The sequence below is a fragment of the Schistocerca cancellata genome, chromosome 1, assembly GCF_023864275.1.
Source record: "Schistocerca cancellata isolate TAMUIC-IGC-003103 chromosome 1, iqSchCanc2.1, whole genome shotgun sequence".
Taxonomy (NCBI): domain Eukaryota; kingdom Metazoa; phylum Arthropoda; class Insecta; order Orthoptera; family Acrididae; genus Schistocerca; species Schistocerca cancellata.
In genome coordinates this window covers 1150019314-1150034130 of record NC_064626.1, presented here as the reverse complement: position 1 = coordinate 1150034130, position 14817 = coordinate 1150019314, and the positions used below count along the sequence as shown (strand labels likewise).

Genomic DNA, 14817 nt, shown 5'->3' with positions numbered 1-14817 from the left:
GGACCAAACTGAGGAGCAAATCTCCAAGGTCATGGAACGTGTCAGTACATGAACTTATAACATAAAAGTAATAACAGATAAAAATAAATGTTCATGAACCTGAAAGAAAATCAGCCCATAAGTTTAAGCAAACGCTATCAGCAATACAAAGAGAATCAGCTTAATTTTTCAAGGAACTCCTCGACAGAATAGAAGGAGCGACCCATGAGGAAACTCTTCAGTTTCGATTTCAAAGCGCGTGGATTACTGCTAAGATTTTTGAATTCGAGTGGCAGCTTATTGAAAATGGATGCAGCAGTATACCGCACACCTTTTTGCACAAGAGTTAAGGAAGTCCGATCCAAATGGAGGTTTGATTTCTGCCGAGTATTAACCGAGTGAAAGCTGCTTATTGTTGGAAATAAACTAATATTGGTAACAAGAAACGACAATAAGGAATATACATATTGAGAGGCCAATGTCAAAAGACCCAGACTCGTGAACAGAGGTCGACAAGAGGTTCGTGAACTCACATTACTTATTGCCCGAACCGCCCGTTTCTGAGCCAAAAATATCCTTCTGGAATGGGAAGAGTTACCCCAAAAGATAATACCATACGACATAAGTGAATGAAAATAAGCAAAGTAGACTAATTTACGTGTCGAAGTATCACTCACTTTCGATACCGTTCGAACAGTGAAAATGGCAGTATTAACTCCTTGAACAAGACCCTGAACGTGGGCTTTCCACGACGGCTTACTATCTATCTGAACACCTAGGAATTTGAACTGTTCACTTTCACTAATCATATGCCCGTTCTGTGAGATTAAAAGTCAGGTTTTGTTGAATTGTGTGTTAGAAACTGTAAAAACTGAGTCTTACTGTGATTTAAACGTTAGTTTATTTTCTACAAGCCATGAAATGAGGTCATGTACTGCACTACTTGAAACCGAGTCAATGTTGCACACAACATCCTTTACTACCAAGCTAGTGTCATCAGTGGTGAGTGTCTTCAACACGTGGCGAAACCAAGGTGAAACCACGTCCAGACTTCGTGGGACTGGACGACCACCCCTCATTACGGTCATCGGACGTCTTAGGTTGGGTAGACTGGTAAACCAGGACAGGCAGCCAACTGTGGCGGATCTAACATCAGACTTTAATGCTGGACACAGTACAAGTGTGTCCGAACACACAGTGCGCCGAACAATCCTAACGATGGGTCTCCGCAGCCAGCGAATCATGCATGTGCCAATGTTATCACTACGACTTTGGCAACTCCGACTGAAATGGGCACGTGACCATCGGCACTGAAGGTTGGCACAGTGTCAGAGCGTTGCGCGATCTGATGAATCCCGACACTATCTTCATCATGTCCATGGGAGGGCTCGAATCCGTCGTCTTCCAGAGAACAGCTTGACATCTGTACCGTAGGACGGTGACAAGCTGGCAGCGGCTATATTTTCGCTCTGGCAAACATTCACGTGGGTATTCACGGGCCCAATAGAGATCGTGCAGGGCGGCATGGCGTACTCAGGTTGCAGACCACGTACATCCCTTCATGACGATCGCGTTTCCCGAGGCAGTGACATTTTTCACCAAGATAATGCGCCATGTCACAAGGCCATGAGTGTAGTGGAGTTTCAGTTGATGAGCTGGCCCTCCAACTCTCCAGATCTGAACGCGATCGAACACATCTGGGATGTGATTGAACGTGGCGTCAGAGCTCGTCGGCCCCGTTCCCGGAATTTACGGGAATTAGGTGACTTTATGTGTGCAGATGTGGTGCAAGCTCCTTCCAACGACCTACCAAGACCCGACGTATCGCCGCTGTTATTCGTGCCAAAGGTGGACATACCGGCTATTACAGGGAGGTGGTCATAACGTTCTGACTGATCAGTGGAAATGCAGTAGAAGGATACTCGTGGATATTTTTACTATTGTGTCTGATTCCAGTGAGTGATCGGGTCTGCACTCCTTCCATTTACGTTTATCAAAATTACTCATATGTGACCATATTCTGTGAAAATTCCTCACGGTACATAAATTATAAACCCAGCTGTCTGCTCCTGCAGCTATGATCTCCGTTTCACTGTAGGTTGTCCACTTGGTTAACATTTTATTAATGTGGCAATACATTGATTATTCTCAAACGAGTATCAAGAGAGGAACGAGATTTAGACCTCAACCAATAAATCGCAAAAAAAAGTTCACGCATCAGTGTCACATAGCTTACTGCGTGATGGTTAAGTACTATCCAGACGACGATAAGGATGACATTGACCAGAGTGCCATTTACGTACTGGGCCATCACGAAGATTTTATCGCTGCAACAATTTTATCTCACTGATAACACTGCTATTCTCTGACACCGTTCCATCTTCCGGATTTAGTGACTGTGACAACGAGTCGTGCTTTCCGGTAAGATCTAGCCGATTTTAGTAAAACTAGGTATTGTCGAGAGAAAATATTTTACAATTTGTTTACTTAAAGAATTATCGCTATCTAAGTACGCAGATATAATGAAACATTGTGTACTTACAATATTAGTATGCAAAAAGAATGACTTCCGTTTTCATTTAAGCCGCAGATATGTAAACTGGCGTAAATTTACACATAATTGTTATTATTTTTAATAGGACCATTGAAACATACAAAATCCTATTACGTTACGTGAATAATAATTAAAATCATTTGACAATCACAGTGACAGTTTGTGGACCAGGTAACAACAATTGTGAGTCCATTAAATTCCCGTTATCTTAGTAAAAATCATAGTTAAATGAACTTTAGATTTACCTGCAGGGAATGGAAGTTTTCCGCGAAAATATTCTCTAAGTCGAACTAGAAACTATGACAGGTGTCAGTAATGGCTTAATGGAATTCCGCGTCGTTACTGCTTTTTAACAGTTCCATGTGGTACCCTGATGTTGATTCAAAAACTCTCCTGCATGTTCCGTCGTGAGTTACAGAGCGTCACGATTGGATTCCGAATCCTCAGAGTGGTGAAAGTAAAATACTGCATTAAAAATTAAGGCCGTCGTAGGATGCTTACACTACTTTAAAGAATTAAATAAGCTGCCGGAAGGAGTAGAACAGAAAAACAAAGACTGTAATGATATTTGAGTGAGACGCCTTACATGCAGCATCATTCGCAACTATACTTCTCGGAAAAGATACACGTCACATTAAGGATAACACTCGTTTTCTCGTGGGTAAACCTGTTGTCGTGATATGATATCGTTTGTTTCTAACTCTAGTAATCAGGTTCGACAGATCAATTTGAGATGCTAAATTGTATGCAACTACTGACAAGAAGATAACGAATCAATTCCCATTGGTCGGTCGATGTTACAGCTGTCGGTCGACCTTGTGAAGCAAGATAGTGCCACTAGATGGCAGGATGCTCAGAACTGTTACGCACGTGTTAGCGGACTGTGCTAAACAGCGGTGTGTTCATTTGTCCGCAGGTGGTGCTGTGGCTGGTGTACTTGTAAATTCGTTGAGAAGAAAAATGTATTCTACAGTAGAACGAGGAGCTCCAAACAGCTTGGAATATAGGATATATTTCAGTAAGTATTAACGTTGCTTGGTCATACGGGATAAGTGTTATCATATGGAACCCGGTCTTGACAAGTAGACCAATATGTACATTTTGATAAAATATATAGTTCAAGGCCATATGTACTCAGATGAAGGACATGACTTGACAGAGCTCGTAAAGTTCTGCTCTGAAAATATCGACTTACTATTAATATTTGGTAACACAATGAAGGTGTGTACATGGTTCTATTGCCGTTTTAATATTCATACTAAATTCTAGTGCACCGATGTGACTGTTGTTAGTATAATGTAGTGAAGTATAAAAACCGTAATGCTATACTAAAGTTGTAAATTTTTTTGCAGAAAATGAGAAAGGCCCTATTTCTCCGTTGCATGACATTCCTCTTTATGCCGATGCCGGTAACAAAATATTCAACATGGTTGTGGAAGTTCCGAGGTGGACAAACGCGAAAATGGAGGTAATTATTTCTGTGCCAAGTTAGATATCTATCTAACTAAAGAGTGACTTTAATACAGCAGCTATACCGTGTGGATACAGGTTTGCAGAATACAGTGCTGATCCTTAGTTAACTTTTTGTTAAAATTTCAGATGTAATCTTGGAGTAATAAACTAGCAGAGTTGGAAGAACACAAAATGTTAACTCTATATCCAGAGGCTTGTCAAAATATACCTAATTTCGTTGGTGTTCGTGAAGTTCATTTATGTATCTCAGAGTAGCTTCGCTCTTCATTAAATACTTGTAGTATGTAAACTAATAAATTAGACAGCTATTTAATAATAAAACAGTTTAATAGTGACATTGATAGCCTATAATTAAGGCTAATAAGTTCTTAAACATGTTACTTGCTAGTAGTTTGCCAGCCCGAGTGGCCGTGCGGTTCTAGGTGCTACAGTCTGGAACCGAGTGACCGCTATGGTCGCAGGTTCGAATCCTGCCTCGGGCATGGCTGTATGTGATGTCCTTAGGTTAGTTCTAAGTTCTAGGTGACTGATGACCTCAGAAGTTAAGTTGCATAGCGCTTAGAGCCATTTTGCTAGTAGTTTCAAATGACACACAATTCTCTAATTTGTGACTGACAAGATTCGAATGTATAAACAAAACTCTTATTTTTGTAGATCAATCTGAAGGAAGTTCTGAACCCTATTAAGCAAGATGTGAAGAAAGGGAAACTCAGATATGTGGCGAACTGTTTCCCCCACCATGGTTATATATGGAATTATGGTGCACTTCCACAGGTAATTCTTCCATTCCACACATAGAAGCTACACACAATAATGAGGTGGTACTGAAACTGGCCATCTACTTTGTGACAACATAGTTGCAAATATCAGTACGACATGTAACCTTAGTATGCTGTTTCTGAATTGCTGCTTAAGGCCATTCAGTAATCGTAACAAAGGATCTTATGTCGTAGGTCAGTTGACTGTGAATGATTCAATTGCCATAACTTTATACATGCTGCCATAATCCGTTGTTACTGGTCAAAGCTGATGGTCAGTTTGAAGTCCATTTGCTCTCTTGCATGACTAGTTCTAAATAAAGGGAATCTGTTTGAAATGCTGTGCTGGGTTATAAAGTAAAAATTTATTTTTTGTGTGGTACTGAATTATTTTGTTGGGCAACTGCTCCTATTCCATTGCTGAGAATCTTCATAGCAACTGAATGTTTGGGGTGGCTAAAGTACATTTATAGTGTTCACATCTCGTTCATTGCATGCGGCTATTGGCAGTTTTGTTGGTTATGGCCATTAAGGTACTAGTATATGCTAGCCATTTACTCACCCAGTCATATAATGTTACCACAAATATTTGGCTGCTCTTTCTAAATATTTCAAGCTCTTCAGAGTTGTGATTTAGTTTAGATTGTTGTAAGTGATACAAAATACCAGCTAACTTTATTTACTAATCGTGAGAAACTACAAACAGTGTGATTTGCTGCCCACATCAGACTCATGCCTTCAGTTATTCACATCTCACAACCTATGCCAACAGCAGAAAACTCTAGCGTAAGCTGCAGACACTGTACGTGCATTTACACCTGCGTTATGATTTACATGGTCTCTGCAATACACTAATTTCATTATATTGCATTTAAATGAAATGTACCTCTATCACCAGAATATGGATACAGCTCAGATGAATGATTTAACTGTGGCATTGTTAAAGATATCAGTACTGTCAGAATTTGCTGGAATTATTCAGAGACCATAGAAACCTGAATTAGCTGGAAAGTGACCAGAATCTTTCCAGCTCAATAAATAGTTTCAACTGCTTATGGTCTGAAATTTGCACATCCACTGAGATTCAGTACACTGTGTTTCTGACCAGGGAAACACCTCATTGCACACACACCCCCCCCCCCCCCAAATTTAGTTGTAAAATGGCCCATTGAATAGTCTGTCAAAAACTGAACACGCATCAAGCATGAAAACTGGCAGATGTACTGAAACATGATAAAAGAAGCAAAATATAAACAGTGAATGGTCGAAGCTCAAGGTCTGCAACATCGACCACATTGCAAGAATAATGGTGTCAGTGTTGTATGGTCACGGTGTTGGACTGCAGAGTGGGAGTCTGGGTTCAATGTCCCTCATGCCCAAGTTTTTTGTCACTATTTTATGAACCGCCGGTGCAGTCATTGATGGGTCTGTTCTGCTCTTATTGTCTTGGAAATGTCATACTGTACACTCAGTATAAAATGTCATGTAGTAAGAATATGTTACCACTGCAAGTAAATGTATTGAATAGTGAGAGCAGGCAAGAAGCAGCTTACCTCTCCCACAGAAATGAAAACTATGTTACAACAAAGGAATTTGTCAAAACCTCCAAAACAGACTGCAAAACTCAAGTGTTACTTGTGTGGGGTCGACAGAAGCGTCCGATCCCACGCGTCGGCTTTGACCCTTGACGTAAGGGTGTTGTGTGTGACGTCATGACGGCGCGGAGTTTGGTTTGAGTGTGGCTGTCTCCAGTTCTGTTTTATCTTATTTTATTTATCTTTCTGATCTGTTCGTTCTATCCCGTGAGATTTTTTTAAGAAAGACAAAAAACACTAATCGGCTACTGAAGCATCTTTATCTTCTATGGGTTGCAGGGGTTACGACCCTTGGGGAGGTGGGTGGGTATTCATGCATGGCTGTCTTCACCTACACGTTGTAGCTACGCAAGGCGTATAAATTTATTTATATTTAGTTTTCCCCCCACCCAAAACACCCCATTTCCCACACTTGTCCTGTTAGTGTCATTAGGCTTCTTGTGGAAAGTGTGTGTTTTTGTTTCCGCCATATTTGTGACGTCATGGGTCAAAGCAGACGGGCGGGATCGGACGCTTCCATATTTCCGTTGTGTGGAACAAATGGAGGTAAGTACAGCTCGTGGTCCCTTCCTTAAATCTCACTGTTGCAAACAGATGTTGCACCACAGCGTACACACACAAATTTGAATACAGTGAACACACACGTCAATGATGGACAGCTCATAATTTTAAGAAAAGAGTAAAAGGCAGATATGAAGATTTCCTTCGCAGTCGAACAAAGTGACCACATAACCACAATGCCATGGTTATTCAGATTTCCTCTGCTGCACATTTTGAGCTTGGACCATTCACTGTTTATATTTTGCTTCTTTTTTCACATTTCAGCTCACCCACCTGTTTTCATGCTTGATGTGTGTTCCATTTTTATGGGCTTCCCACTGGGACATCTTGCCCTAAACCTGAGGTGTTGCGATGGGGAGCTACCCTTATGAGTACTTACATCCACAATTACATTTTTGTAATAATTTGTCACTAAATGAGTTATTTTCTTGTTCCAACCTTCCAGTCCTTGTCGGGGTTCAGCTGAGTAAAATTTGTATTTGATTTTTGTACTGTGTGCAAAAAACTGTTGCAGTAATAGTGATTTTGAGGACAGTATAATAACTTTCTGCTCCGGTACTCAGTTTTATGATTCATAAATATTCACATCATATAGGCTGTTGAAAAAGACTTGTTGACAACAATGGAGAAAGTAATGAGGTGAGGTGCACAAAGGGGAACAGCTTGGACTAGAGGCTGCAGCAGCCATCTGCAATTACCAGACCTTCACCCCCAGAACAGCAGTAACCATTTGCTCTTTGCATCATGCAGCTTGCTGTCCTGTGCCACTGTTGTGCGCTGAGATCTTGTTTCCATTTATTAGAGTCCCAGGGTCAGTATTTTATCTGTAACGACTGTTGTGTATTGTGTGATACAGAACAGCATCAAAAGCAGTTTCCTCAAATGTTGTTCAGTGGAAAAATTTGCCTTTATTGTCTTGACCAGGGGATTGACGTACTGGGTCAGCTAACAAAAATGGTTTGGGCGTTACATGCCTACAGTATCAACAGTTCTTGGTAACGCTCCTAAACACTGTTATTCACAAGATGTGCACAGTGGCACAGAAAGGAGGAGATGATTAGTGTCGTAATGTCCAAGTAAGTGATGAATTTAAAAACTTAGCTCCTACAACTAGGATCCCACCATAAACCATGCTTAACCATGTGCGAAAAAGAAGAGCTGGCAAAACCATATAGGCATATTCATTAGATTGTCACTTTACCACAACTATTTCAACACAACGGAATATGGCTCAAAATAAAAGGTTGTGTTGCTACAATAATAAAAATATTATTGTGCATGCAAACTTCTTGGCTGGTTAAAACTCCACGCCAGTCCTGGACTCTAACCTGGGACGGTTATCCTTTGCAGGCACATACTGAGCTATCCAAGGGCAACTCGAAACCCACCCTCGCAGCATTATTTGTGCCAGTACCTCATCTTGTACCTTCCAAACTTCACAGTACTCCTGCATACCTTGCAATATTACTACTCTTGGAAAAAAGGTTACTACAGTGACAAGAGGATGATTTGAGTCGTGTTTGGATAGCTGTCAGTAGAGCATTTGCTTGCTAAAGACAAAAGTCCCAAGTCGGAGTCACAGTCTGGCACACGGCTTTAATCTGTCAGGAAGTTTCAGAGCAATGCATACCTGCCATAGAGTGAAAATTCATTCTGGAAACTCTGCAGGTGACTTTCTCATCAAAAAAACTTGTAGCAATAGTCACCTCTGAAGACTGAGAGAAAGCTAGTCACATGTTGTCCATCAAGGGAAAACTTCACAGAATGGAGTTGTTTTAGGAAATTCAGTAGAAGAATGACTACATCATAAACATAAAGTTTTTACCAATAATAAGAAAGCTATCAGCAACAGTCAAAATGAAATTGTCTGTATCACAAAATAAAGCTCTCTGTTCACAAAATAATTGCTGTAATACTGAGGTGTATGTAGTATTACTGTTCTTCTTTCTTCCAAACTGGCAAGTTTCTTCTTGATTACAGACTTCTTTCCATGTTAGAAATAAATGGGAAGTTGATCTGAAGATGTTTAATTATGAACCCAGTGATCAGTGCCTCGTAATGAAACTTCATAGTTATGTCCTACAGTAGTTAAATCTGGATTTAGTTTGAGATACCTGTGGTTCAAATCATTTTCCTGGGCATCTTGATCTAAGCCCTTTCAATACATCACACTGAACACACTACCATTTTTAGGCGTGCTTCCAGAATGTCATCACTCCCTATTGCTCTGTCTCATCTCTAATGACAACAGTATCAAAATATGAAATAATCATTGGTAAATTATAAAAGGAAAACGTATCATATTGAGCGTCACCTTGAAAGTTTGTTCACTTCACATATTGTCAGTCGTGGCATGTAATAAGTAATTTTCAGTTGATGTAATACACTTCCTTCAAATAAATATGATCTTATGTAGGAAAATGTTTAATTTGCTAATTTTTGATGTCTTATGAGACAGCAGAATGAGATGATAGTGTTCAGCTTAAAGCTCTGTTTCGTTAGAGGAATCAAACTCCAGTCTGGCTATCATATGTTATATAGGTTATCTAAACCAACTAAGGCAAATACTGCAAAGACCCTTCAGATAGCGAATTTGTAAGTTGTGCCCTCCCAGATTTCTTCTGAAATCCAAGCTATTGCTTAATCTCCAATGACAGTAGTGATGACCCATTACTCATTCCTTACTTGTGAAACAAAGAATTTGACACTGGTTTTATCAGAACTTAAATCTAATTAAGAGGACATTCTTTGCTAAAAGTATCTGTAATGAGTACCTGCGCCTTCTGAAGACAAAAATGTAACTAAAACCTAAACAGAATCATGAGTTGCAAATGGAAATGAATGAAAGGCAGGGAAATGTTGAGAAATTTACGGATAAATGGTGAAAAGGTAATGAGGAAAGATTAGGTGATACTTAGTAATAAAGTTTTAAGAGAACAGAATTGATAATACTGAGAATGCAGATTGTAACTGGAGTAATATAATACGGGATGAACAAAGAAGAAATACACAAAAATAGCAGTGGATGGCCATAGCAGCTCATGCTGCAAAGTGTTGACTTGCTAGAATTTGTAAAAATTGTTTTTGGGATGGTTAAGAGTGGCGGCACAAGCACAGCCTCACTGCCCATATTTCAACAGGTGCACACCCTATCATTTTCACTATCAAGAGTCTTAATTATTATTGTGCTGACCCCCACTACATAAGGCCTTCAGAAGAGGCAGAAGGGCTCCTCTCTTGGTCCTGTTTCCAGTAACCTTGATGCTCTGGCTTACTGCATAGCAAAACACCTTGCTGCTATTGTTTTCTTCTTCTTCTTTGATACTGTTATTATGTGGCATCATGAAGGTGAAAATTAAGTGGATTTTTAGAACATTGGAATTAAATCCACTTGAATGTTAGTTTTTCATGATGAAAATGCTGCAGGGTGGCTGCCTTACCATCCTTCATGTGTTTGCTAGGGGGAAGGTTGGTGGTACAGGGAAACATGCCATTCATAGGAAGCCAATGCATACTGATTTGTATCTACAGGCTGGTGGTTGTCACCATCCGGCTCAGCAGGGATGGGTATTCCGGACCATGACAAAGAGGGCCCACATCATCTCAGACCCAGAAATTGTCAACGGAGTTAGACCGTTTTTCCTTAGAATGGTTGTTATAAAAGATAGATGAGATGTACATTATATTATTGACCAACCATGAATCACGAGTGATAATAGGGCACCAGAGTTTGTGGTACTTTATCGTAAGCAGGTGTTATTTGCAACTGGAATGGCCATATTCTGTGAAAATTTTATAAAAAATGTGCTTTTCAATCATTATCAAAATTTAGGGACCTTTTAGGAATGTACAGAAATACCTTGGTTTGCGTGAGGTGGATGTCTATCGTATCCCTTGGAGTTATTGCATGTTGTATTCATCAGACCATGAGGACTGTGAAAGCCTGGTGTATTGAGCATGAATGTCACACAAGATTGAAGTTTTTGCTTGATTCTGTGCATGCACACCCTGAAAATGACAGGCTGTGCACCTTTCGAAATATCGGTAGTTGTCAGACATCCCCATGTGACAATTTTGTGAGAAGGAAAGTTGCCACTCATCATACAGTGGAGATGCTGAGTCACAGATAGGCACAACAAAAAGACTCACAGTTCTAGATTTCGGCCATTAAGGCCCCGTCTGTTGTTCACGAGGGCCTTAATGGCCGAAAGCTACAATTGTGAGAGTTGTTTTGTTGTGCCCATCTGCGACTCAGCATCTCTGCTATATGGTGAGTAGCTTCCATGCTGGATTTCCCATTGTTTGACATCCCCATGTGAGGTATTTGGAAATCAGTAGTTTCACATTCCCCACTGTTTTGCAACTTTCTCAGAAACTAGTAGATAGGGCATTGTTGATAGTTCTTAGTTCTTAAGTGGCAGCTCATTACATGTGGGAGTTGGCTAATGGTCATCTATCCTACTAAACCGTTATCTGTCCAAACAAGCTAATCTCCAAAACTACTAGACAAATCTTCATAGGGTTTTTACAGGTTGTTAGTGTAGCTTGGGGTAATGTGCAGGCTTTATTTCATCAGAATAGGGCCATGGGAAAAAATATAACTTGAAGTTTCACTGGAAATTCTCTCCTCAGCTTAGTGGCTTGGATGTTTAATCATAAAGGCATAATACACCAGAGGACCAATGGATGGCAATGTTAATTTCTTAACTCGGTGTCAGATGCATTTTCAGAAGTTCATGTCAGTGGCAGAAATAAGTGCCACAATCTTAACTTTATAAATACAAACTAGCAGTGAATTTACTTGGCTAGGACACACAGCTTAACTTATTTTTGCTTTGTTGTAAAAATTTGACATTGCCTTGGGTCCTTTGATTCTTTATTTATATTCTTTGCTAGGAAAAAGACTTTATTAAGTTAGCTTTGTGATTTGGTAGCTATTCATTACATTTTGATTTTGTTTTGTTTATGAATTAAAAAGGCTAGAAAATAGTAGTCTTTCTGAATGCACCAGCGTAAAAAAATGCTGAAGATGTTGCCCTCTGATGAATCCAGTGAAAATATCGAGGTGAGACTTGCTGTGAATTGAGAAAAGTGAGGCTTCAAGTAACTTTTTTGAAACACTGTCGGAAAGTAAGGCATGACATAAATCTTATCAAGAGTGTCATGCATTATCTCGCTCATCAGAATTCTTCACTCGCAGAGCCTTAATTTTCCAACAAAACATCATAGAAGTGGAAATTTTGACAGGAAGTGACCCAGGTATTAGATATTTTATAGTATAAGTCCTGTTTCTTTCTAACAATTCATTATTTCACTTTAAACATGTACAGTACCTGGTAAACTTAAATTCATGAGGATAAATAAAGCACCAGGCTGCATGTTGTAGATGTGAACCTTAGTGTCGGTTACTTTTTGCACAGATAGCTTTAAATAGCTCTCCCCCATGTTTGTGAAGCAAACTAGCGCTTCATGTCCTCGATTGTACTGCGTGAAATGTTCCATAGAAAGAAGCTTTGAGTCAAAAATAAAGTCCACGCTTACCAAGTCTCGACCACAACTCTAAATACCTGTGTAATGCCGGGTTTCTCAGTTAGCAATTAAATGAAATGTAAAAGTAGCCTTCTAAATCAGTTGCTCTCTCTCTCTCTCTCTCTCTCTCTCTCTCTCTCTCTCTCTCTCGTGAATGCTTCTGTCATGAATAGCATTTTTATCACTTTGCATTCTTAGTTTTTTTGTCATAAATAAATCCCAAAACGTGAATTAAATGACATACTATAATAATAATAATCTATATTGCTTCTCTCTGACATGTGGAACATTGTGTTATTACACCTTCTGATTTTTGTTTTCAGACATGGGAAAATCCAGAAGTCCTAGACGAATCTACTGGCTGTAAAGGAGATAATGACCCAATAGATGTTCTAGAAATAGGTTATAGGGTGAGTAACTGCTGTGTAGCGCTTGGATACTTTGCAGACAATTTTTAATGTTTCAGTAACTATATTTCCTATGTTCAGCATCACTATTAATTTTTAAATCAAAGATTAAACTTAAATATAGGTTGTCCCATTAGAATACTGTTTCAGCTCTTCATATTCACATAAAATGTAATTTATGCATCACATTTTTTGTGTTTAGCATTAAATTTTTGTAGATAAGACTGTGGCTCTTCATATCCTCAGTGCTAAAGAGACTAAAGTTTGGGACAGCAGAACCATAATGAACATTCACAACTCCGTGCATGCTTCAGCATTCATGATGAAAAGTGGTGTGGCATATTGTAATGTGAAGTAAATGTTCAAACATAAAGAAGCAAATCAGCAACAGATATTTCATTTATGTTGAGCTTTCATTGGTAAGCTTGTAGAATGCTGTGAAAAGTTACAGATTTGCGATAATTTGACTGTTAACCCACTACCAGTGTGTTTTTTTTAATTTAACTTTTGTAATTTAAAGCCTACCCTTGTTACAATAAAATGTCAACTTTTCTTGCCACATAAAATTGCAGTATGAGCACAAGCAGCTTTGCCACAATACAGAAGGCTTTCTGAAACGTTATTCACACTGACCTAATGCCACTTGAAATTCTTAAGAGATTCTGTTGCACTGACATGACGCGAAACCTTTTGTAGACACTCATATTTGTTTTAATATCTTAGACGGAGACTAGCTTCATTCAGCCTATGAAGTATGTCATGATAAAATCTTTTCTATAATAACTATGTTCCTTATGTTATTCATTAATACAGGATTAAATTAAATGCTGTTCTGTGTGAGCAGTTTTGCATATAGTGCACAGATTAAAAGCACAACAGGTGGCTGAAACTGCCATAATGCTTTCGATCATTGAGAATAATTTTGTCAATTGTATTCAGTACATAGTGCCATACACCATTTTATTATTATAAAGACTGATTTTTACTCACCCTCGCCATGAAGAGATGACAGACACACACACACACACACACACACACACACACACACACACACACACACACACAGAGAGACAGAGACCTGTACATTTAACAGTTTGTATATGCCACAGGACATACAGGAAATCTGGAGAAAACCCAAGAATTTTTTTCATCCAGAAGGAAACTAGGAAAAACCTCAAATTTTTAGAATTCCAGGTAGCTTTCAGTGGTTTAGCCTTCAGTTACATTTTTGGCATTTTGAAGGGTAAGAACTGATAAACAGCAAAGTGTATTAAAAGTGTTAAGACTACTACTGGAATACTTCATAACAATAAACTGCTATCGTGAGTGTGATGTCAAGCTCTTTTGAGCTGTTGCTCACGTGCATGCGCAGTTGAATTGCATATGGGTGTACCTTCTTCTGCTTCCGGCTATTTGAAGTGTGGCTATTAGATGGATCAGCAGTAGCAACAAGAAGCCAGATGCTATCCGGGAAAAATTTTTGTGGTGTGCTCGAGCTGCCAGAATGCCACATGCACATAGCAGTTTGGGTTGTGGTGGGGAAGGGATTAGTCTCCACGTAAGCCATGTTTACGTTTAGTGATTTTGCTATTACACTTCTCACATCAAATGAAAACAAAACAGGTTTCTGAGGTTGGAAGCTATCAAGTGAATAAAAATACATTCAGATAATTACAGAAGACTAACATGTTAGTTTATTTTCTGATTTTTATTTTGTTTCCACATTTTTGACAATCTCCTTGCAGTACAATAGAGTTATTTTTGCCAATTTGTAAATAAATGCGGCTTTTACTAATCTTTCCTAAGAGACAATAAATTTATTAGGAACGAAATGTTTTATTCCTCACTATTGGCTAGTTTAAACTGTTCACTGAATTTAAAGTGCACGTTTTCGTCTTCTGGCACGTATGGCATTATACTATAATAAAGAACCAAACATGAGACAATATAGTACTGGTACT

At 39.1% G+C, this 14817-nt stretch overlaps 1 protein-coding gene across 2 annotated transcripts in view; it reads left to right on the top strand.

The window, feature by feature from the left end:
• LOC126093054 (inorganic pyrophosphatase) overlaps positions 1–14817 on the top strand; it is a 134960-nt gene that overhangs the window by 63541 nt on the left and 56602 nt on the right. The window contains exons 2-5 of one of the 2 annotated variants that reach the window (XM_049908696.1): positions 3450–3551; positions 3886–4001; positions 4661–4780; positions 12773–12859. In XM_049908696.1, coding sequence (XP_049764653.1) covers positions 3494–3551; positions 3886–4001; positions 4661–4780; positions 12773–12859 — 381 coding nt within the window. In that variant the 5' untranslated portion in view covers positions 3450–3493. Of the gene's footprint in view, positions 1–3370; positions 3552–3885; positions 4002–4660; positions 4781–12772; positions 12860–14817 lie in introns of those variants that run through there. The other variant, XM_049908695.1, reaches the window with a different exon arrangement.